This window comes from Accipiter gentilis, chromosome 35, assembly GCF_929443795.1.
Source record: "Accipiter gentilis chromosome 35, bAccGen1.1, whole genome shotgun sequence".
NCBI classification, from domain to species: domain Eukaryota; kingdom Metazoa; phylum Chordata; class Aves; order Accipitriformes; family Accipitridae; genus Astur; species Astur gentilis.
This window is the reverse complement of record NC_064914.1, coordinates 10,177,783-10,198,507: the sequence shown is the minus strand read 5'-3', so window position 1 is coordinate 10,198,507 and position 20,725 is coordinate 10,177,783. Positions and strand designations below refer to the sequence as shown.

At 61.0% G+C, this 20,725-nt stretch overlaps 2 protein-coding genes across 3 annotated transcripts in view; one reads left to right on the top strand and one right to left on the bottom strand.

The window, feature by feature from the left end:
- Positions 1–17,154, top strand: part of LOC126034654 (chromodomain-helicase-DNA-binding protein 3-like) — a 34,247-nt gene extending 17,093 nt beyond the window's left edge. The window contains 18 exon segments of the mRNA XM_049792595.1: positions 45–276; positions 1,926–2,092; positions 3,028–3,205; positions 4,133–4,198; positions 4,887–4,972; positions 5,446–5,579; positions 7,171–7,315; positions 7,746–7,908; positions 8,541–8,653; positions 9,309–9,444; positions 9,605–9,703; positions 9,966–10,079; positions 10,158–10,266; positions 12,056–12,188; positions 13,305–13,500; positions 15,310–15,473; positions 16,099–16,225; positions 16,640–17,154. Coding sequence (XP_049648552.1) covers positions 45–276; positions 1,926–2,092; positions 3,028–3,205; positions 4,133–4,198; positions 4,887–4,972; positions 5,446–5,579; positions 7,171–7,315; positions 7,746–7,908; positions 8,541–8,653; positions 9,309–9,444; positions 9,605–9,703; positions 9,966–10,079; positions 10,158–10,266; positions 12,056–12,188; positions 13,305–13,500; positions 15,310–15,473; positions 16,099–16,225; positions 16,640–16,743 — 2,466 coding nt within the window. The 3' untranslated portion in view covers positions 16,744–17,154.
- The window catches only part of LOC126034664 (voltage-gated potassium channel subunit beta-2-like), a 98,673-nt gene that overhangs the window by 62,492 nt on the left and 15,456 nt on the right, over positions 1–20,725 (bottom strand). The gene's annotated exons all lie outside the window — the stretch shown is intronic.

Sequence of the window (20,725 nt, the reverse complement as noted above, 5' to 3'; positions counted from 1 at the left end):
CCCTTCTCCAACATATCCTTGCTGATGTGTCCTTGTCCCCACAGGCCTTCAGCCGGGCGCACCGCATCGGCCAGGCCAACAAGGTGATGATCTACCGGTTTGTCACACGCGCTTCGGTGGAGGAACGCATCACGCAGGTGGCCAAGCGCAAGATGATGCTGACGCACTTGGTGGTGCGCCCAGGACTGGGCTCCAAGGCCGGCTCCATGTCCAAGCAGGAGCTTGATGATATCCTCAAATTCGGCACTGAGGAGCTCTTCAAGGACGAGAATGAGGGTCAGCGTCCAGCGGGGTTGGGGATGGGTGGGACAGGGTGTGCTGGGCTTTGGGGGGGATGTGGGAGGCCGTAGTGGGCCATGGGAGGCTATGGTGGGACATGATGAGATGTGGGAGGCTATGGGATGTCATGGAAGGATGTGGGAGGCTGTGGTAGGACATGGGAGCCCATGGTGGGCTGTGTCTGGGCTTGCAAAGTCATGATGGGATGTACAAGGTCACAATGGGGCCATGATGGGTCGTGCAGAGCTGTGGTGGGATGTGCAAGGTCATGATGGGTCATGCAAAGTTATGGTGGGACGTTTGAGGTCATGACAGGATGTGTGAGGCCATGGTAGGACATGCGAGGCCGTGAAATATTATGCAAACCCATGATGGAATGTGCAAGCTCATGATGAGGCCATGGTGGGACATGTGGGGTCGTGATGGTGCTATGACAGGTCACAAAAAGGCATGATGGGACATGCAAGAACATGATGGGGCCTTGTTGGGGCCCATGAGACTGCAGTGGGTATTCGCAGCAGTGGGGAATGTAGGGCCATGATAGAACACGTGAGGTCATGATGGGACACGTGAGGCTGTGACGGAAGGTGCGATGCCATGATGGGGTGTGAGAGACTATGACAGGGCTGTGATGGGACATGTGAGCTGGTGACCAGGTGTATGAGGCTATGCCACGCTGTACCAGGCTGTGACAGTCCGTGTCAGTATGTGTCAGGCCATTTTAGGCCATGCTGAGCCATGTTGGGCCATGTCAAGCTGTGCTGGGCCTTGTCAGGCTGTGTTGGGTTGTGCTGGGCCATGTTGGGGCATGCCAGGTTGTGTTGGGCCATGTTGGACCATGTTGAGCTGTGTCAGGGCATATTGGGTGTGTTAGACCATATTAGGCCACACCGGACTGTGTTGGGCCACCACAACGGAATGTGTAGGTCCACAGTGGTCCACATTGGGCTGTGTGGGCCATGTCGAGCTGCGTTGGGCTGTGCTGGACTATGTTGGGCCATGCTGGTCTGTACTAGACCATGTCAGGCCATGTGGGGTCATGTTGGACCATGTTGAGCCATGCAAGGTCATATTGGGCCACGTTGGACCATACTGGGCCATGCTGGGCCGTACTGGGCTGTGTCAGTCTATGTTGGGCCGTGTTGGGCCTTGTTGAGTTGTGTTGGGCTGTGCTGGACCATGTTGTGCCATGCTGGGCTGTACTAGGCCATGTTGGACCATGTTGGGCCACGTGAGGCCATACTGGGCCACGATGGACCATACTGGACCGTGTTGGGCCATGTTGGGTTATGTCAGGCCATGTTGGGCCATGTTGAACCATACTGGGCCATGACAGGCTGTGTTGGGCTGTGTCAGCCTATGTTGGGCTGTGTCGAGCCATGTTGGGCCATGCTGGGCTGTACTAGGTCATGTCAGGCTGCGTTGGGCCACGCTGGGCCGTGTTGAACCACGTTGGACAGTGTTGGGCCATGTCAGGCTGTGTTGGGTTGTATTGGGCTGTGTTAGACCATGTTGGGCCATGCTGGACCGTACTAGGTCATGTCAGGCCGCGTTGGGCCGTGTTGGAGCATGCCAAGGCCATGTTGAGTCGTGCCAGGCCCTGATGGACCAAGTCAGGCCGTGTCAGCAGCGTGTCGCCGGCGCAGGGGAGAACAAGGAGGAGGACAGTAGCGTCATCCACTACGACAATGAGGCCATTGCCCGGCTGCTGGACCGCAACCAGGATGCCACCGACGATGCCGACGTGCAGAACATGAACGAGTACCTCAGCTCCTTCAAGGTGGCCCAGTACGTCGTGCGTGAGGAGGACAAGGTGCGCCCGGAGGATGGGGACACAAGGACACAAGATAGGATGTGAAGGGGGAGACGGTGGGGACAAGGGAAATGGGGATGCTGGAGATGATGGAGGTGGGGACGATGGGGATGGGGACAATGAGGACGATGGAGATGGTGGGGACGATGGAGATGGTGGAGTTGGGGACAATGAGGACACTGGAGATGATGGAGGTAGAGATGACGGGGACGGGGACAATGGGGATGATGGAGGTGGGGACAATGGATATGGTGGAGTTGGGGATGGTGAGGATGGAGATGATGGGGACAGTGGGGATGAGGACACTGGAGACGATGGAGATAGAGGTGATGGGGAAAACGGGTGATAGAGATGGGAGTAATGGGGATGGAGATGATGTAGACGATGGAGGTGATGGAGATGGAGATCGTGAGCATGGGGATGAGGGAAATGATGGGGACAATGTCAGTGACAATAGGGATGGGAACAATGGAAATGGTGGAGATGAGGATGATGAGGACAATGGAAGTGGAAATGATAGGCAGATCAAGATGATGGGGAAGAGGAGGATGGAGACAAGGATGGGAATGATGGAAACAATGGAGATGGGGATGATGGGATTGGGAATGATGGGGACGATGGAGATGGAGGTCATGGGGATGAGTATGATAGAGGTGGAAATGGGGATGATGGAGATGATGAGAATGGGGATGATGATATAGAAATGAAGGTGATGGGAACGATGGAGGTGGAGGCAATGGAGATGGGAGATGATGGGGACAATGCAGATAATGGTGCGGACAATGGGGATGGGGGATGATCAGGGCGGAGCTGATGGAGCTGGGGACGCTGGAGCCAGCGATGACGGACATGGTGGTGGCAGCCTCAGGCCAATGAGATTTCAGCGGGTGCCCGTGGGTGCCCTGGGTGGCCGCTGACAGTGCGTGTGCCGGCAGATCGAGGAGATCGAGCGGGAGATCATCAAGCAGGAGGAGAATGTCGACCCCGACTACTGGGAGAAGCTGCTGCGACACCACTACGAGCAGCAGCAGGAGGACCTGGCGCGCAACCTGGGCAAGGGCAAGAGGGTGCGCAAGCAGGTCAACTACAATGATGCCGCCCAGGAGGACCAAGGTGAGCACTGGGAAGGCACTGGGAGGATGCTGGAACACACTGGGAGTTACTGGGAGGGGTTCTGATGCACTGGGCACCCTTGCCCAGGAGAACTGAGGTGGGTACAGGGCAGCTGGGGATACTGGGAAGCTCTGGTAAGGTATTGGGAGGGCACTGAGACAGACTGGGAAGTACTGGTAAGGTACTGGGACATGTTGGGAGGACGCTGGAGCAGACTGGTAAGTTACTAGGACACAGTGAGAGGGCACTGGGGGAGTCCTGATGCACTGGGTACCCACATCCAGGAGGACCAGGGTGGGCACAGTGCAACTGGGAGTACTGGAAGGTACTGGGATGTTCCTCAGGAGGCACTGGGAGTTACTGAGAGGGCACTGGGACAGATGGGGCGGCACTGGGAGGGCTCTGAGACAGACTGGGAGGATTCTGGGACATACTGGGGAGAGTCCCGATGCACTGGGTACCTGCATCCAGGACAAAAGCGGGTACAGGGCAACTGGGAGCACTGGGTGCCAGAGTTGGGGGGTTGGGAGGCACTGGGAGTGAGCTCTGTCAGTACTGGGAGATACTGGGATAGTCTGGGAGGCACTGGGGGGAGTCTCAATGCCCCAGTAGGGGCACTCAGGAGGACCAAGGTGGGGTACAGTGCAACTAGAAGGTTACAGGGATGTTCCTCAGGAGCACTAGGACAGATTGGGAGGGCACTGGGACAGTCTGGGAGGCACTGGGAGGGCTCTGGGCTAGCCTGACCTACATCCGGGGGTGGGGAGGGTGGCAAATTTGGGGTATGGGACAGATTTGGGGGTGTTTGCGGTGTACAGGGGATGTTGGGGGTTGTCAGGGTTTCTTTGAGGGGTGTCAGGGGTTCTTTGGGGGTACGGGGGGTGTTTTGGGGTGTGGTGGTACGTGGGTGCTGACGGTGCCCCCCAGACAACCAGTCCGAGTACTCGGTGGGCTCCGAGGAGGAGGACGAGGACTTCGACGAGCGGCCGGAGGGTGAGTGACCCCCACGTCCTCTCTGTGTGTCCCAGAGTCCCCTCTGTGTCCCGGTGTGTCCCCCCATGTGTCCCCAAGTCCCCTCGTGTCCCCCTATGTCCCCTTTGTCCCTTTTGTGTCCCCCTGTGTCCTCTCCCATCCTTCCATCTCCCCCCGTGTCCCCTCTGTTCCCACACGTGTCCCCCCATGTCCCCTCATGTCTCTCCATGTCCTCTCTCTGATCCACCTGTGTCCCCTCTGTGTCCCCTCTCTGTCCTCCAGTGTCCCCTCGTGTCCCCCCCCCATGTATCTTGTGTTCCTCTGTCCTCCCCCACGTCCCTCCATGTCCTCTCTCTGACCCACTGTGTCACCTCTCTGTCCCCTTTTGTCCCCCTGAGTCCCCCCTCCCTGTCTGGGGTGGCACTGAGGGAATTGGGGGGGGCCTGGGTGGCACAGTGGGGGCCTGGAGGGTGGGGTGCCTGGGGGTGGGGGTCAGGGTGCCCCAGAGGGGGTCAGGGTGCTGTAGGGGAGGTTGGGGTGCCCTGGGAGGGGTGTCAAAGTGCCCCAGGGTGGGGGTTCGGGGTGCCCTAGGAAGGGTGGGGGTGCCCCGAGGAGGGTCAAGGTGCTGTGGGAGGGTCGGGGTGCCCCAGGGATGGGGGTCGGGGTGCCAGGGGGTGGGTGCTGACCCCCCCCACCCCCCCAACCCCAGGCCGGCGTCAGTCCAAGCGGCAGCTGCGGAACGAGAAGGACAAACCCCTGCCCCCGCTGCTGGCCCGGGTGGGCGGCAATATCGAGGTGGGGACCCCGGGGGGTGGCGGGGTGGGGGGCACCTGGACACTAGGGTCTGCTGGGGGGCGGTGCTGGGATGCCAGGGTCCCTGGCAGGGGTGGGGGATGTCCAGATGCCAGGGTCCCCAAGGGCACCTGGATGCCAGGGTCCACTCCAGGAGAGGGAGGGTGAGGGGGTGCCCGGACACCTGGGTTCCCGCCCGCCCCCCCCCCCCCCCCCCCCCCCCAGCCACCTGGGGGGTCGAGGGGCACCCGGACACTTGGGTGCCCCCATTCTGGGACAGGGTCCCCCCCCAACCACCTGTGTCACCCCCGGACAGCTGGATCCCCCTGGGTGCCCATGTCACCCTCCCTGCCATGTCCCCCTGGACTCCTGAGTCCCCCAGACACCTGTGTGTGTCCCCCCATCTGTGACCCCCACCCCCTCCTCAAGATGCCCATGACCCCCACCCACTCGTGACCCACCCACCCCCCCCCCAGGTGCTGGGGTTCAACACACGGCAGCGCAAGGCCTTCCTGAACGCGGTGATGCGGTGGGGGATGCCCCCCCAGGACGCCTTTACCTCCCAGTGGCTCGTCCGCGACCTGCGCGGCAAGACCGAAAAGGAGTTCAAGTAGGTGGCATCGGGGACAGGCAGTGGCATCGGGGACAGGTGGGGGTGCTGGGGACAGGCATTGGTGGCAGCAGGGACAGGCAATGGCATTGCAAATAGGTGGTGGCACCAGGGACAGGCAGTGGTGGCATCGGGAACAGGCGGTGGTGCTGGGGACGGGCAGTGGCAGTAGGGATAGGGGTGGCATTGGGGACAGCTGGTGGCAGCAGGGACAGGTGGGGCAGGATGGTGGGGTACCCATGTGTGTCCCCATGTTCTTGTGTCCCCATGTGCGTCCCTGTGTCCTCGTGTGTCACCCATGTTCATGTTGTCCTCATGTCCCCACATCACCCATGTCCCCATGTTCTTGTTCTCTTGTGGGTATCCCCATGTCGTTATGGCCTCATGTTGTCCCCCATGTCCCCATATCCCCATGTCTTTGTCTTCATGTGTCCCCCACGTCCCCATATGTGTCCCCCACGTCCCTATGTGTGTCACTGTATCCTTTTGTCCCCGTGTCCCCATGTGAGTCCCCCATGTCCCCCTGTATGTCCCCATACATGTCCCCATGTTTTATTGTCCTGTGTCCCGCCATGTTCTCCCATGTGCTCATAGTGTCCCCATGTTGTTACGTCCCCATGTGCATCCCTATGTTTGTCACCATGTGTCCCTGTGTCCTTCCCATCTCCCTGTGTCTTTATCTTTCCATGTATCCCCTGTGTCCCTGTTGTCCCGTGTCCTGTGCCCGGCCGTGTCCCTGTGTCCTCCCTGTACATCCCCATTGTCCCATGTCACTGTCCCTATGTATCCCCATCTTCTCCTGTCCCCCCGTGTCCCCATTGTCCCTTGTCCTTCTCTGTCCCCTATGTCCCTGTGTGTCCCCATCTTCCTGTGTCCCCATCATCTCATGTCTCCCTGTGCTCCCCCATTGTCCCGTGTCCCCCTGTGTCCCCGAGCCGCGTGATGAGCCCTTACTCAGCCGAGCGCTATCGCTGTCGGTTTTCCTGGGGACCGGACGAGCCCGTGTCCCCCTCACCCCGACACAGAGTCACCCCTGGGGTCCCCATGTCCCCTCGGGGGGTCGGGTCTGGCTCAGGGGATGCCAGAGCGGTGGCAGGACCCGGCCGGAGCTGGCACAGCCTGGGACGGGCGCTGTGATGAGGGGACAGGCTGATGGCGCGGGGACATCGGGGACACTGGGGCCATCAGGGATGCTGGGGACGCTGGGGATAGGGATGGGAACAGGGTCCCTTGGGATGGGGACACTGGGGACCCTGAGGACCCTTGGGATGGGGACACTGGGGACCCTGAGGACAGGAAGCCTAGGGGCAGGGGCCCTGGAGATGGGGACGCTGGAGACGGGGACCCCAGAGGATGGGGACAGGGGTGGGGACTGTGGGGACAGGGAATATGGGGACAGAGATCCTGAGCGTGTGGACAGGGGACACTGGGTACAGGAGCTATGGAGACAAGGGACACTTGGGACAGGGGCCTTGTGGAGGGGGGCTACAGGGACAAGGGTCCCTGGGGACAGGGTCTGTGGGGTCAAGGGACCCTGGAGGGGCTGGGGGAAGGGGTGGCAGCAAGCGGTGGCCCTGAGCATGTCCCCCAGGGCCTACGTGTCCCTGTTCATGCGTCACCTGTGCGAGCCGGGGGCCGACGGCTCCGAGACCTTCGCGGACGGGGTCCCCCGGGAGGGGCTCTCGCGGCAGCAGGTGCTGACCCGCATCGGCGTCATGTCCCTCGTCAAGAAGAAGGTACGACCCCCCCCTCCCTGGGGCGCCTGGGTGTGTCCCCCGGGTGCCTGGGTCGCCCCTGGACACCTGGGTCTCCTCCCCAAGTGCCGGGGTTCCCCCCCCAGGGTGCCCAGGTTCTCCCCCCAGGGTGCCTGGGTTCCCTCTGGGTGCCTGGCTCCCTGTATAAATTTGCTTAAGGGGGTGCAGCTCCCAGACACTTGGGTCCCTCCTGGATGCCTGCGTCCCCCTGCATGCCGGGGTGCCCCCCCCCGGACACCTAGGTGCCCCCCCCAGCCACTTGGGTCCCCTCTGGGTGCTTGGCTCCCTGTATGAGTGAGTGCTTGGGGGGGTGCAGCTCCCAGACACCTGGGTCCCTCCCCAATGCCTGGGTGCCCCTGCATGCCTGGGTGCCCTCCCCCCCGACCCCAGACACCTGGTTGTGCCCCCATAGGTGCAGGAGTTCGAGCACATCAACGGGCGCTGGAGCCTGCCCGAGCTGGCCCCGGAGCCCAGCGCCGACTCCAAGCGCTCCTCCCGCGCCTCCTCCCCCGCCAAGACCTGCCCCCCCAGCCCTGAACAGAGCGGCCCCCCCAGCCCTGGCCCCCCCACGCCCGGTACTGGGGGACGGGGGACAGGGACATGCAGCCGGGGGGGGTGACGGCAGGGACAAGATGGGGATACGGGAATGGGGATATGGGGGACAGGATGGGGATGGGATTGGGGGGGGTAGGGGAGGATATGGGGGACAGGATAGGGGCAGGGGATGGGGGGGGACGACCCAGGGGACAAGGGAGGACATAGGGCTCAGGATAGGGACACGGAGATGGGGGGCATAGGATGGGGATGGGGACATGGGGGACGGGATGGGGACACGGGTATATGGGGGACGGGATGGGGATACAGGGATGGGGGGGACATGGGATGAGGACACGGGGACACGGGAGACAGGATGGAGACACAGGCATGGGGAACATGGGATGGGGGGACACGAGGGACAGGGGACAGGATGGGGACAGAGGGATGGGGACATGGGACATGGGGGGATGGGATAGGGAATGGGGACACAGGGGACATGGGGATGTGGGGGACAGGGTGCAGGGGTGATGTGAGGACATGGGGGACAGGGGACAAGGACACTGGGGACAGAGCATGGGGACGTGGGGGACACAGGGACAGGGGCCCAGACACACGGGCAGGGTGCTGGTGACACCCCATGTCCCCATGTCCTAACGTCCCCTGTCCCCAGCCACGCCGGCGCCCAGCGAGCGCGGGGACGGGCCAGGGCCACCCCCAGACAGGGACGACGGTGACACCAGGGACGAGAAGGAGCCTAAAGGCCCCGAGAAGATGGAGACAGAGGTGGGTGACAGGGCTGTCCCCAACCCTGTCCTCCTTGTCCCTGTCTGTAGTGATGTCTTCCCTGTCCCTGGTGATGTCCTCCCTGTCCCCAGTCATGTTCTCCTTGTCCCCAACTCTGTCCCATCCCTGTCCCCATCCTTGTCCCCAATCACGTCCTCTCTGTCCTCAACCCTGTTCCCAATCACGTCCTTGTTGTCCCTGTCCCCAATCGTGCCCTCCTTGTCCCCATCCTTGTCCCCAACCCTGTCCCCAATCGTGTCCTCATCCCTGTCCCTAACCCTGTCCCTGTCCCCCATCGTGTCCTCCCTGTCCCCAACCCTGTCCCTAGTCATGTTCTCCTTGTCCCCAGCTGTCCCAACCCTGTCTCCACCCCATCCCCACTGATGTCCCCCAGCCCTGTCCACCTCCCCTATCCTTGTCTCTGTCCCCAACACTGTCGTCACCCTCCTGTCCTTGTCCTTGTCCCTGTCCCCTCTCTGTCCTCTTCTCCCACCCTGACCCTGTGTCCCCTCCTGTCCCCATCCCTGTCCCCTCCCCACCATTGTCCCGATGCCCCCCTCCGGTCACTCCGGGGGTATGGGGGGGTGGGGGGGATGTCATGGTGGGGGTACCCAGGCATCCGGGATGATGCCACCCCCCCACCCCGTCCCCACAGCCTCCTGTCCCCGAGATGCCACCGTCCCCAGGTGATGGCAGCGAGGCCGAAGGGCCGCGGAAGGGGGAGGAGGAGGAGGGACCTGGCCAGCGGGAGCCCGAGGCTGAAGGGCCCCCGGCCCGCGAGGAGCGAACAGGTGAGCCCCCACCCCGGCCCCATCCTGGGTGTCCAGGGCACCCAGGGATTTGGGTGCCTCCTTCCACCACCATCCCTCTAGGGCACCCAGGGCTTTGGGTGCCCCTCCCCAAATCCCCCAGGCCACCCAGATGTCCGAGCACTCCTGTCCCTCCCTACAGGCTCCGAGGCCGAGAAGGGTCCCGGGGGAGAGAAGGGCGACGAGAAACCCCCCGAGGAGGAGCCCAAGGAGCGGCCGGGGGATCTTGACCCTAAACGAGGTACCTGGAGGCGGGGCTTGACTGCAGGGAGCGGGGTCTAGCCCACCCAGGACTGCAGCCAAGTCAGAAGGGGCGGGGCTTAACCAAAGGGGTGCGCCTGGAGCGCTCTGCTCTTAATCTTGTTGTGTTCACTCTGAAGCCTACTGATGGCTGATAACGTCTTCCTGCTTGCTGGGGCTGGGGGGGAGCTTGGGGTGGTTTGGGGAGGTCAGAGTGGGGTTGCAAAATGGCACTGACCGCCGTGTGTGTGTCCCCCACGCAGAGGAGGTGAAGGCCGAGAAGGAACCCAAGCTGGAGGCGCGTGCCAACGGCCGGCGGGATGACAAAGCCGAGAAGCCGCGCTTCATGTTCAACATCGCCGATGGCGGCTTCACGGGTGAGTGGGGGATGAGGACGGGGAGGGGCCGGGACACACACACGAGGGTTCCCGCTTCCCTGACACCCCCACCCGCAGAGCTGCACACGCTGTGGCAGAACGAGGAGCGCGCCGCCATCTCCTCGGGGAAGCTCAATGAAATTTGGCACCGGCGCCACGACTACTGGCTGCTGGCCGGCATCGTCCTGTATCCTTCCGGCACGCGTGGGTGATCCGCGTCCCCGGCGCGTGTGGGTGTCCCCGCCCCGGCACACGTAGTTTTCTCCTCCCCAGCACGCACGGGTCCCCTTGCGGCACTCCTGGGTTCCCCCACGGGTGCTGTCATCCTCCCCAGGGTTGGTGGTGGTGGCAGCACCAAGGAGGGTGACACTAGGGTGGGCGTGACCCAGGGGCGGGTGACACAAAGGCAGTGGTGATGTTGGGGACGGTGGTGATGGTGACACTGGGGGCAGCCCTCAGGGGGAGGTGATGGTGGAGGAGCTGATGTTGGGAACACGGTGACGTGGTGGCTATCCTTAGCAGCCACGACTCCGTGTCCTGGTGGGGGTGAGGGTGACCTTGGTGATACGGTGACAGTGACACCGTGACGGTAACACAGTGACAGGGTGACAGTCCTTAGCACACAGCCACGGTTCCAAACGCTGAACAGAGATGACCTTTGGGGGGGACAAAAGGAACACTGGGGCAGGGTGACACCGTGAGGGTAATGTGGTGATGGTGATGCGGCAGTGGCACAGCGGTGGTGATGCAGTGACAGGGTGACAGTCCTTAGCATGGGGGGGGATGAGAGGGATGTTGGGGACAGGGTGACGCAGTGATAGTGATGTGGTGATGTGGTGACGGTGATGCAGTGACGGTGGCAACGGCGTTGGTGACACGGTGACAGTCCTTAGTGTGCAGCCACGGCTCCACGCGCCGGGATGACCTGGGGGAAATGAGGGGGATGCTGGGGACAGGGTGACGTGGTGTGTTGACGCGGTGATGGTGACACGGTGGTGACACAGTAATGTTGACATGGTGACAGTCCTTAGCATGCAACCACAGCTCCGTGTGCTGGAGCGGGGATGACCTGGGGGGACAAGAGGGAGACGTTGGGGACGAGGTGACATGGTGACGTTGATGCAGTAATGTGGTGATGTTGTGGTGGTGACGCGGTGACAATCCTTACCGTGCAGCTGCGGCTCCGTGTGGTGGATGTGGGATGATGTGAGGGGGAACGACAGGGATGTTGGGAACAGGGTGACATGGTGACGGTGACGCGGTGACATAGTGATGGTGATGCAGTGGTGATACGGTGACGTGATGCTGATGGGGTGACAGTCCTTAACGTGCTTCCACGTCTCCGTGTGCTGGCTGGGTGATGACATGGGCAGGGACAAGGTGACGTGGTGACAGTGACATGGTGACACGGTGATGGTGATGTGGCGGTGGTGACACAGCAGCAGACCTTAGCACACAGCCCCGGCTCCGTGCGCTGGATGTGGGGGTGAGGGGGACGCTGGGGACAAGGTGACGTGGTGACCCGGTGATGTAGTGACACGGTGACAGTCCTTAGCGCGCAGCCAGAGCTCTGTGCACTGGACAGGGGATGATGGGAGGGGGTGAGAGGGACATTGGGGACAGGGTGACGTGGTGACGGTGGTGCGGTGACTCGGTGATGCGGTGCTGATGCAGCGATGATGAGGTGACGGTGACGTGGTGGTGACAGTGCTGTGGTGACAGTCCTTAACACGCATCCACACCTCCATGCGCTGGCTGGGTGATGACCTAGGGGATGTTGGGGACAAGGTGACTCGGTGACGTGGTGGTGATGGTGACATGGTGATGTGGTGATGGTGACTCAGTGGTGGTGACGAGGCGGCAGCCCTTAGCACGCAGCCACGGCTCCGCACGCTGGATGTGGGGGGTGAAGGGGGAACGTTGGGGTGACACGGTGACAGTGACACGGTGACACAGTGACAGTCCTTAGCGCGCAGCCACGGCTACGCGCGCTGGACGGACATCCAGAACGACGGCGCCTTCGGGGTCATCAACGAACCCTTCAAGGGCGAAGCCTCCAAGGGAAACTTCCTCGAGATGAAGAACAAGTTCCTCGCCCGCCGCTTCAAAGTGAGTGCACGAGGGCTTGCACGAGGGTTTGCACGAGGGTTGCGCTTGCACGGGGCTGGCGCCAGCCTGGGGCTCGTGCCAGGGCGGTGCTGGTACAAGGAGCGCGCGCGGCGGTTGCTTTTGCGCCGGGGGCTTGCATGAGGGTCTCGCACGAGGGTCTCGCGCTGAGGTTGGGCTTGTGCCAAGGGCCTCGCACGAGGGCCGGTTTCAAGCTGGGGGTCCGCTGCCTTGTACCAGGGGCGTGCTCAAGGGCCAGGGTTGCGCAAGGGGCTTGCATGAGAGCTGCGTACGTGCAAGCGTGGCACTCGTGCAAGGGCTGCGCTCGCACGAGGCTTTTGCAGAAGGGCCTTGCACGGGGACCGGGCTCATGTGAGGGCTGGGCTCCCGGGAGGGTTGGACTTGCACAAGGGTTCGGGCACAACAGGTTCTTGCACAAGTGCCCAGGTAGGGGGGGAGGTGGCCATGGAAAGGGGGCGGAGCTTGCACGTGGGCTGTGCACAAGAGGGTGTGGCTTGGCCAATGAGGGGCCTCGTGCAAGAGGCTGGCAGGGGGAGAGGGTGGGGGGTGCGGTCAATGATGGGTGCCTGGATGCCTGGGTCATCCTTGGCCTTGTTGGGGTGTGAGGTCAGAGTTGGGTGCCGGGTTGCCTGGTGCTCTAAGCGATGGGTGAGGTCAGAGTTGGGTGCCTGGACACCTGGGTCCTTCCTTGGCTTTGTTGGGGTGTGAGGTCAGAGTCGGGCGCCTGCATGGCTGCGTCCTCTAAGTGATTGGTGAGGTCATAGGCGGGTGTCCGGATGCCTGGGTGCTCTCTGGGCCTTGTTGGGGTGCGAGGTCAGAGTTGGGTCGCGGGTGTCTGGGTCCTCTCTGGGCCTTTTTTGGGTGTGAGGTCAGAGTTCGGTGCCTGGACGCTTGAGTCCTTCCTGGGCCTTGTTGGGGTATGAGGTCAGAGTTGTGTGGCCGCATACCCGGGTCCTTCCTTGGCCTTGTTGGGGTGTGAGGTCAGAGTTGGGCGCCGGCGTGCTTGGGTTCTCTAAGCGATGGGTGAGGTCAGAGGTGGGTGCCCGGACGCCTGGGTCCCTTCTGCCACCCTTCTCCCTTTCTGGTCCGTCCCCCCAGCTACTGGAGCAGGCGCTGGTGATCGAGGAGCAGCTCCGTCGCGCCGCCTACCTGAACATGACGCAAGACCCGAGCCACCCCGCCATGGCCCTCAACACCCGCTTCGCCGAGGTCGAGTGCCTGGCCGAGAGCCACCAGCACTTGTCCAAGGAGTCGCTGGCGGGCAACAAGCCCGCGAACGCCGTCCTGCACAAGGGTAAGAGGCGGGTGGGCCGGCGCGCCCGGCGCGGACGCCCCGTGTAGCGCCTCGCACCTCTGTACCGCGCTCTCAATCATTAAAGTGGGGTTCTCCTCCCAACCGGCTCCCGGTGTATCCTTGCTCTGCGTGTGCTTTCTGGCGGCCGGAGGGGGGGGGGAAAGGGTGCAGGGGGGTGGCGGGGCAGCTGCTGGAAGGTCCCTGAGGGGTTTTTGGGGTGTGAGTAAACCCGGAGTAAGCTCGGAGTAAGGCGGGGTGCGGATTTAGGGCGGCCACGGGGCTCTGGGGTGCGTGAGGAGCAGGCGGGTGCCTCTGTCGCTTTGCGCTAAGATGTATCTGCTGAGTGTCTGTAGTGTAAGTCTGGAGTATGTCACTAGTATGTCCCGTGTACTTCTGGAGTATGTAGTGTATTTACCCAGAGTATTTGGGGGGCACGGAAGGAGTATATTCTGAGTATCCCGGTGGCCAGAGTAGCCCTGGTGCATGTAATCAGTAAGCCTGGAGTAATGCTGATGTACGGACAGGGTCTCCCTGCTTGCATGTCACGGCTTTGCCTGGAGTATCCCTGGGGTATGGGCAGTGTTTGCCCAGAGTACCTCTGGTGTATGCCCAGAGTACCTCTGGTCTGTTTAATGAGTAAGCCCGGAGTACTCCGGAGGAATGTGCTGAGTATAGCCCAAAGTATCTCTGGTGTCTGTAATGTCTTTGCCAGCAGTATCACTGGAGTAAGCAGTGAGTATCATTGGTGTAGGCTGATGGATCTGTGCAGAGGATCTCTGGGGCCCGGAGGAACTCAGGGGCTGTGTAATGAGTATCCCCGGAGTATTGGTGATGTGGCTGCAGCCTCTTAGCCCTGAGCAGGAGCGAGTGATGAGGATGCCCAGAGTATCTCTGGGGTGGCGATAGCATGGATCTGGAGTATTTCTGGTGTATCCAAGGAGAATACCTGGAGTATCCAGAGTGTGTCTAAGGAGCATACCCAGAGTATCTCTGGTGTATGTACAGAACATGTCCAGAGTGACTAAGGAGTATCCCCAGAGTATCTCAGGTGTCGCTAAGCATTATACCTGGAATAGCTCTGGTGTGTCTAGAGAGTATCCTGGGGTGTTTAAGGAGTATGTCTGGAGTATCTCCAATGTAGCTACAGCGTAGACCCTCAAGTGCCTGAGCTCGGAGTATCTCTGGTGTCTCTAATAGAGCGTACCCAGAGTAGCTCCACTGTGTCTAGACTGTAGACCTCGAGTATGTGAGGAGTACGCCCAGAGTATCTCTGGTGTGTCTAAGGAGTATGCCCAGAGCGTGTGAGGAGTACACCCAGAGTATCTCGGGTGTGTCTAAGGAGTATACCCAGAGTGTAAAGAGTAAACCTGCAGTATCTCCAGTGTGTCTAGAGAATATACTCAGAGTAAATAGTATAACCCGAGTATCTCCAGCGTGTGTAAGGAGTGTGCCTGGAGTGTGTAGGGAGTACACCCAGAGTACTCAAGGCTCATACCCAGAGTACCTCGGAGTCCTCCCACCCTGGAGCATGCCCCCACTCCCCGCCGGTGCATCCCCCGAGTAGGTGCATCCCCCCCCCCCCCCCGCCCCGAGTATCCCTTGAGTAGCTCTCAGGCTTCCCCTCCCTCTCCCCGCCCCACTCCCTGTTCTCACGTGAGTATCTCCACCCCGCCACCCCCTTCCAGTAGCCTATGAGTAACCTATGAGTAACCTATGAGTAAGTTGTGAGTAGGCGCGGGGCGGCCCCCTGGCGCTGACGGGCCCCCCCCGCCCCTCTTTCTCTCTCTCTCTCTCTCTCCCCGGTGCCAGTGCTGAACCAACTGGAGGAGCTGCTGAGCGACATGAAGGCGGACGTCACCCGCCTCCCCGCCACCCTCTCCCGCATCCCCCCCATCGCCGCCCGCCTCCAGATGTCGGAGCGCAGCATCCTCAGCCGCCTCGCCAGCAAGGGCACCGAGAGCCACCCCCCTCCCGTAAGTCACAGCCCCCACCCCCCCTTGGGGAACGTTCCCTCGTCTTGGGGACATCCTTTCTTCACGGTGGGGATGGCCTTCGCCCTGGGGACATCCCATCCTGGGGACGTGCCTCACTTTGGGGACGTTTTGTATCTTGGGGACTTCCTTTGCTTGGGGAGATCCCTTTCTTGGGGACATCCCCCCCTCCAGCTTGGGGACATCCCTCACTTTAAGGATATCCCACCCTGGGGACATCCCTTCTTGGGGACACCTTTTCCTTGTGGACACCTCCCACTTTGGGGACGTCACTTGCCTTGGGGAGACAATCCCCCCCATTTTGGGGGAACATCCTTCACCCTGGGGACATCCCTTCCCTGGGGACCTTCCCTTCCATGGGAGACCCCCGCCGCCACCTAGGGGACCCTTACCTGCCTGCCTTGGGGACCCAGACTGGGGACACCCTGCCCCTGGGCCACCCTCTTGGGGACATCCCTGTCTTGGGAGCACCCTCAGCCCTGGGGACACACGGGGATGTCCCTCCCGTGGGGACACCAATCGGACCTTTCCGGAAGCGCCTCCCCCCATCCTGGTGGCAGCCGGTGGGGTGGGGAGGGGGGTGACAGCAGTGTCCCTGTCTCTCTAGACCTTCCCGCCGGGGCCCTATGCCACCCCCCAGAGCTATGGGGGCACCTTTGGGACCCCCCCGGCCGGAGCCCTCCCCCCTGGAGGGGCCAACTACAGCCAGATGCCGCCTGGCTCCTTCATCACCGGTGAGCACCCGGATGGGTGGGGGGACACCCCAACAGCTGGGTCCGTGGGTGGGGGGTGTCCCAGGGCACCTGGGTCCCTGGGGTGGGGGGGTTCCGGATGCCTGGATTCTTGGGTGGGGGGTCTGGACACCTGGGTCCTTGAGTGTGGGGGGATCCCAGACACCTGGGTGCCACAAAGGGGGTGTCCCAGGGCACCTGGGTCTTTGGGTGGGGGGTCCTGGATGCCTGGGTCCTGGAGAGGGGGGGGGGTGTCCTGGATGCCTGGGTCCATGGGTGGGGGGTCCCTGGGTGCATGGATCTATCAGGGTGCCTGCATCCCAGGGAGGGGGGGTGCCTCGGATGCATGGGTCCCTGGGGGGGTGGGTGTCTGGACCCCCCACCCCAGACACCTGGGTCCTTTCCCCCACCCCGCAGCCGCCGCCAACGGCCCCCCAGTGCTGGTGAAACGGGAGCGCGAGGCCGAAGGGCCGGAGAAGAAGGAGCCGCGCGGGGGCGAAGTCATCTGTATCGACGACTGAGGGGGGGGGGGGGTCGTGGGGGGGCCCCCCCCACACCCCTGCTCCCCCACCCGGGGCTGCCCCCCCCCCACACCCCCGCCCCCGATCCGCCCCCAATCCGGAGGCGGTGGCGGCCGGCGGCGGGGGGGGGGGCCCCCACACTGCCAGAAATGCCTCGTTTCACCCTAAATCCGGTGTGGGGGTGGGGCAGCACCCAGGGGTGGGGGTGTTTCGGGGGGTGACGAGGACCACTGCAACTATAAATATGAATATATATATATATCCCCGGTGGTGGGGGGGATCCCGGTGTCCGGGTGGCCCCGGTGTCCTCTCCGGGGTCCCCCGGTGTCCCCAGGGCCCCCCTCCCTCCCGCCCCGGGGCTCGGGCACTTGTTTAACCGCAGCAGAATAAAACCCGGTTCCTTGGCTACGGCACCCGGCTCCGCTCGTCCCTCGGCATCACCGTCACCCGTGGGGATGGCGACTGGGAGGCTCGCCGCTGTGGGGACGGTCACCTGTCACGGTCGTAGGGATGGCCGCGGTCATGGGCAGCATGGGGACGGTCAACTGGGTGGTCTTGGCCACCAGAAGTCATGGGGACGGCTACAGTCGTGGCCACCATGGGGATGGCCACCAGCTTGGCGATCGGTGCTGCCGTGGGGACCGCCATCCCCATGGTCACGGTCATAGGGATTGTCACCAGCAGAGTCACCGGGACGGCACAGCCACAGTGACCAGCGTGACTGTGGTGGCATCACGAGGGCAACCATCACGGCCATGGTGACCTAACGGCCTTTGGGGACACCATGAGGCCCTGTGGGGACACCGTGAGCCCTCTGGGGACGTGATGTGACAGCTGGCTCCTGCCTGGAGGGGGTAAGGGACAGACAGAGGGATGGGGATGGAGGAACAAAGGGACAGAGGGACAGATGGACAGATGCAGGGATGGATGGAGGGATGAAGAGTATTGGGTACCAGAGGATGGACAGACGGATGAGGTGAGGCCGGAGGAAGGGAAAGGGGTGGGGGGGTCTGGGTGGGTGTCACCCATTTGCAGCGCTGTGCCAGGCCGGTGCTGGGTCTAAAAGCACCCCAACCCCTTCCCAGGGGATCCAGGCAGCCGGGAGACCCCGTTGTCCCCGTCCCTGTGTCCCCAGGCATCTGGGGACCCCAGCTTCTCAAGCCCTTGTGTCCCCAAGTGCCGTCCCCACATTGGACCTCCTGGGGTCCTGTCCAACTGGGATGATCCCAAGGGACCTCCTGGGGTCCTGTCCAACTGGGATGATCCCAAGGGACCTCCTGGGGTCCTGTCCAACTGGGATGATCCCAGGGGATGTAGGGGTGCGGGGGGGGTGGGTGGGCAGAAGGAGCTCGTCGCAATTTCCTGGCCCTTAAGCACCCCCCGGGGTGCTCACCCATGGGTTGCAACAACCAAAGATGGTTCATCCCAGAGTTACATCACCCTTTGGGGCGGCCAACCCTAGGGACCCATCCAACCTTGGGTCCGTCACCCTTCGGGGTGGTCAACCCTGGGAGAACATCCCACCTTGGGGTCGTTAACCGTAGGGCCCAGGAAACAGGGTACCCGACACCCTTGGGGTGATAAACGCCAGGGTCCCATCAATCCTCGGGCCCCTCATGCTCAAGTCGTTAACCGTGAGGGCTCATCCTGCCGGCAAACCATCGACGATGGGTGGTTAATCCTGGGGGGCCATCAGCCGGGACCCAGGGACCCCTCCCACACCTGAGTGGCCAGGACTGAAAGCTGTTGGTGGCCACCCCCCAACCCGCCCTTGGTAGCCCCTTCACCCCACCAACACCGGGGCTCTGCGCTTGTTCTACCACCCAACCCTCACCCTGCAGCCCCCCCTCCCCACCCCAGACCCCATTGAGGTGTCCCATACTGCACGGCGGTCGTCTCCCCTTGAGCGAGGTCGTCTCCCCAAGGTCACCCCTCGAGGCTGAGAGTCGCCTTAGCCGGCATCCGATATCCGCAACGGGGTGAGTGATCTTTTATGTTAGATCTAAAATGATGCTGTGTGATAGCAACACTTATATATGCAGCTTTGACTTAATTAAGTGTAGTAAGTAGTAGAGTGTTTGACCACCGTCTAAATTATCTTCTAAATCATCATCTAAATTATCACGTAAATCACTGTCAAATCACTGTTTAATTACCATTCAATTATTGCCTAATCACTGTTTGATTAGTGTTTAATTTTCATTCAATCATTGCTTCATTAGCCTTTGATCGTCGCTTAATCGTTAATAAACCCCTTTAGTTAACCCTGCCAATGGTGGCTTCTCTCAATAATCCACCTCATCGGCATAGCCGGCAGGATGGCGGATTCGGTCGCTGACGATTTACGGCGGCACGGAGTGAGCCCTCGTTGGAAGATGGGGATGGAAATTATCTGGGAGGACCCTGACCAAGAACTTAGCTAGGAGAATGAATTAGACGAATCAGAATAATTTTATTATTAAACCTGAGGTATCTGCTGCCAACCGCAGAAGTACCGTGAAGACCATTCCACAGACTCCCCTTCAACTGGCCAATCCGCAGGGACAACACAGCGACGTGGCGCGTCGCCGTCACTGGAGACGGCCGTATTGACTTAGCCCAAGACGAAGCGGACGGCTTTTGAGGACCGGGAGCATCCTCGACTGAGGGAGCTGCCCTGTGCTCTACCACGTGCTGAGTGGCGTTTCGGGGGGGGGGGCAAAGACCCTTGGGTTGGCAGCGGGGAGCCCACTGCTGTACCAGTACGACCATTAAGTAAGTGAACTTTCCACTGCCCCTGTAGACCCTCAAGCCATAAGACTGCTGGTAAGGGGAGCCCTTGCTGTCTTAAAACCATACCTCTTTACAAAAAAAAAACCAAAAAAACCCAAAAAAAAAGGGAGGAAATAAGACAAAAATAAAGCTCGGGAGGGTCAAGATGGCCAATCCAACCTCCGCCCCCTCCCAGCCTGGGCAGAATTGATGCGTGGCATCGTCAATCATAAATCAATATTGCGGTGGTTATAACTGCCCTAGCAAAAAGACAAGTTCTCTCCCAAACGTGCTCCCTGGATAATTCTCCAGCGTGGCCAATAAAAAAACCAGACAGGAGATGGCGCTTAATCATAGATGCTAGAAAGTTAAATGCAGACATCGTTCCTTCCTCTTGCAGATATTGCTGCATGAACCGCCACCTGCCAAGCAGCTGCTCGCCCCTGGATGGCAGTACTTGATGTAAAAAAAGAAAAAAAAAAAACCCAACACCCAAAACCATGTTATTTATGGTGCCGCTGCAGGAAGATAAAAGAAAATTCCCTTTTTTCTGGGATGAGATAGAATTTACTTTGAACAGCCGATAAGCTGTTCACTACTCTGTTATATACTTACCCACTATAGCTCAGGCAGTGCTGGCTGACCAGTTGCAAACTGAATTTCTCCGGAAGTTTAAGTTGGAATTGTTTAATAAAACCTTTTCGTTAACCCTACAATGCTGACTTAATGATTCCCCTGCGACACCACGGCTTTGAAATCAGCCCAACGTGGTCCTGGAAGGAGGCGGTCCTAAGCCAAAGGTTTCTGTGAGGCCGGTTGGATTCCGGGATTGATTACGATGGATTTGGGAAGGAGAACATCAGGAGACACGAGTGTTGTAGGGCTGGGACTGGAGATGGACCTTCTAGAAGCGCAGGTGGCCCACGGGATGGGCAAACGGGGCACCTACTTGAAGGATTTCATAAATAGAGATATAAATTGGATATAATTATGGTATAAATTGGATAAACTGGGAGATAAATGGGATAGTAAAGAGCCCTGGCTCTACCACAGGTGGAAGTATAAAGTCCAGCCCAGCAGAGCTGGGCTCAGCCTTGCTTTCTCTCCTTCCCCGGTCCCTTATGGCCCTGGGTGAAAGCTCAGGTGCCCTCCGTGTCTCCCCAGCTGCACTCGCATCCTTCCCCGTTCCCTTCCAGGGATGTTCAGGTCTTCACCCCATCGTCCCAAAGGG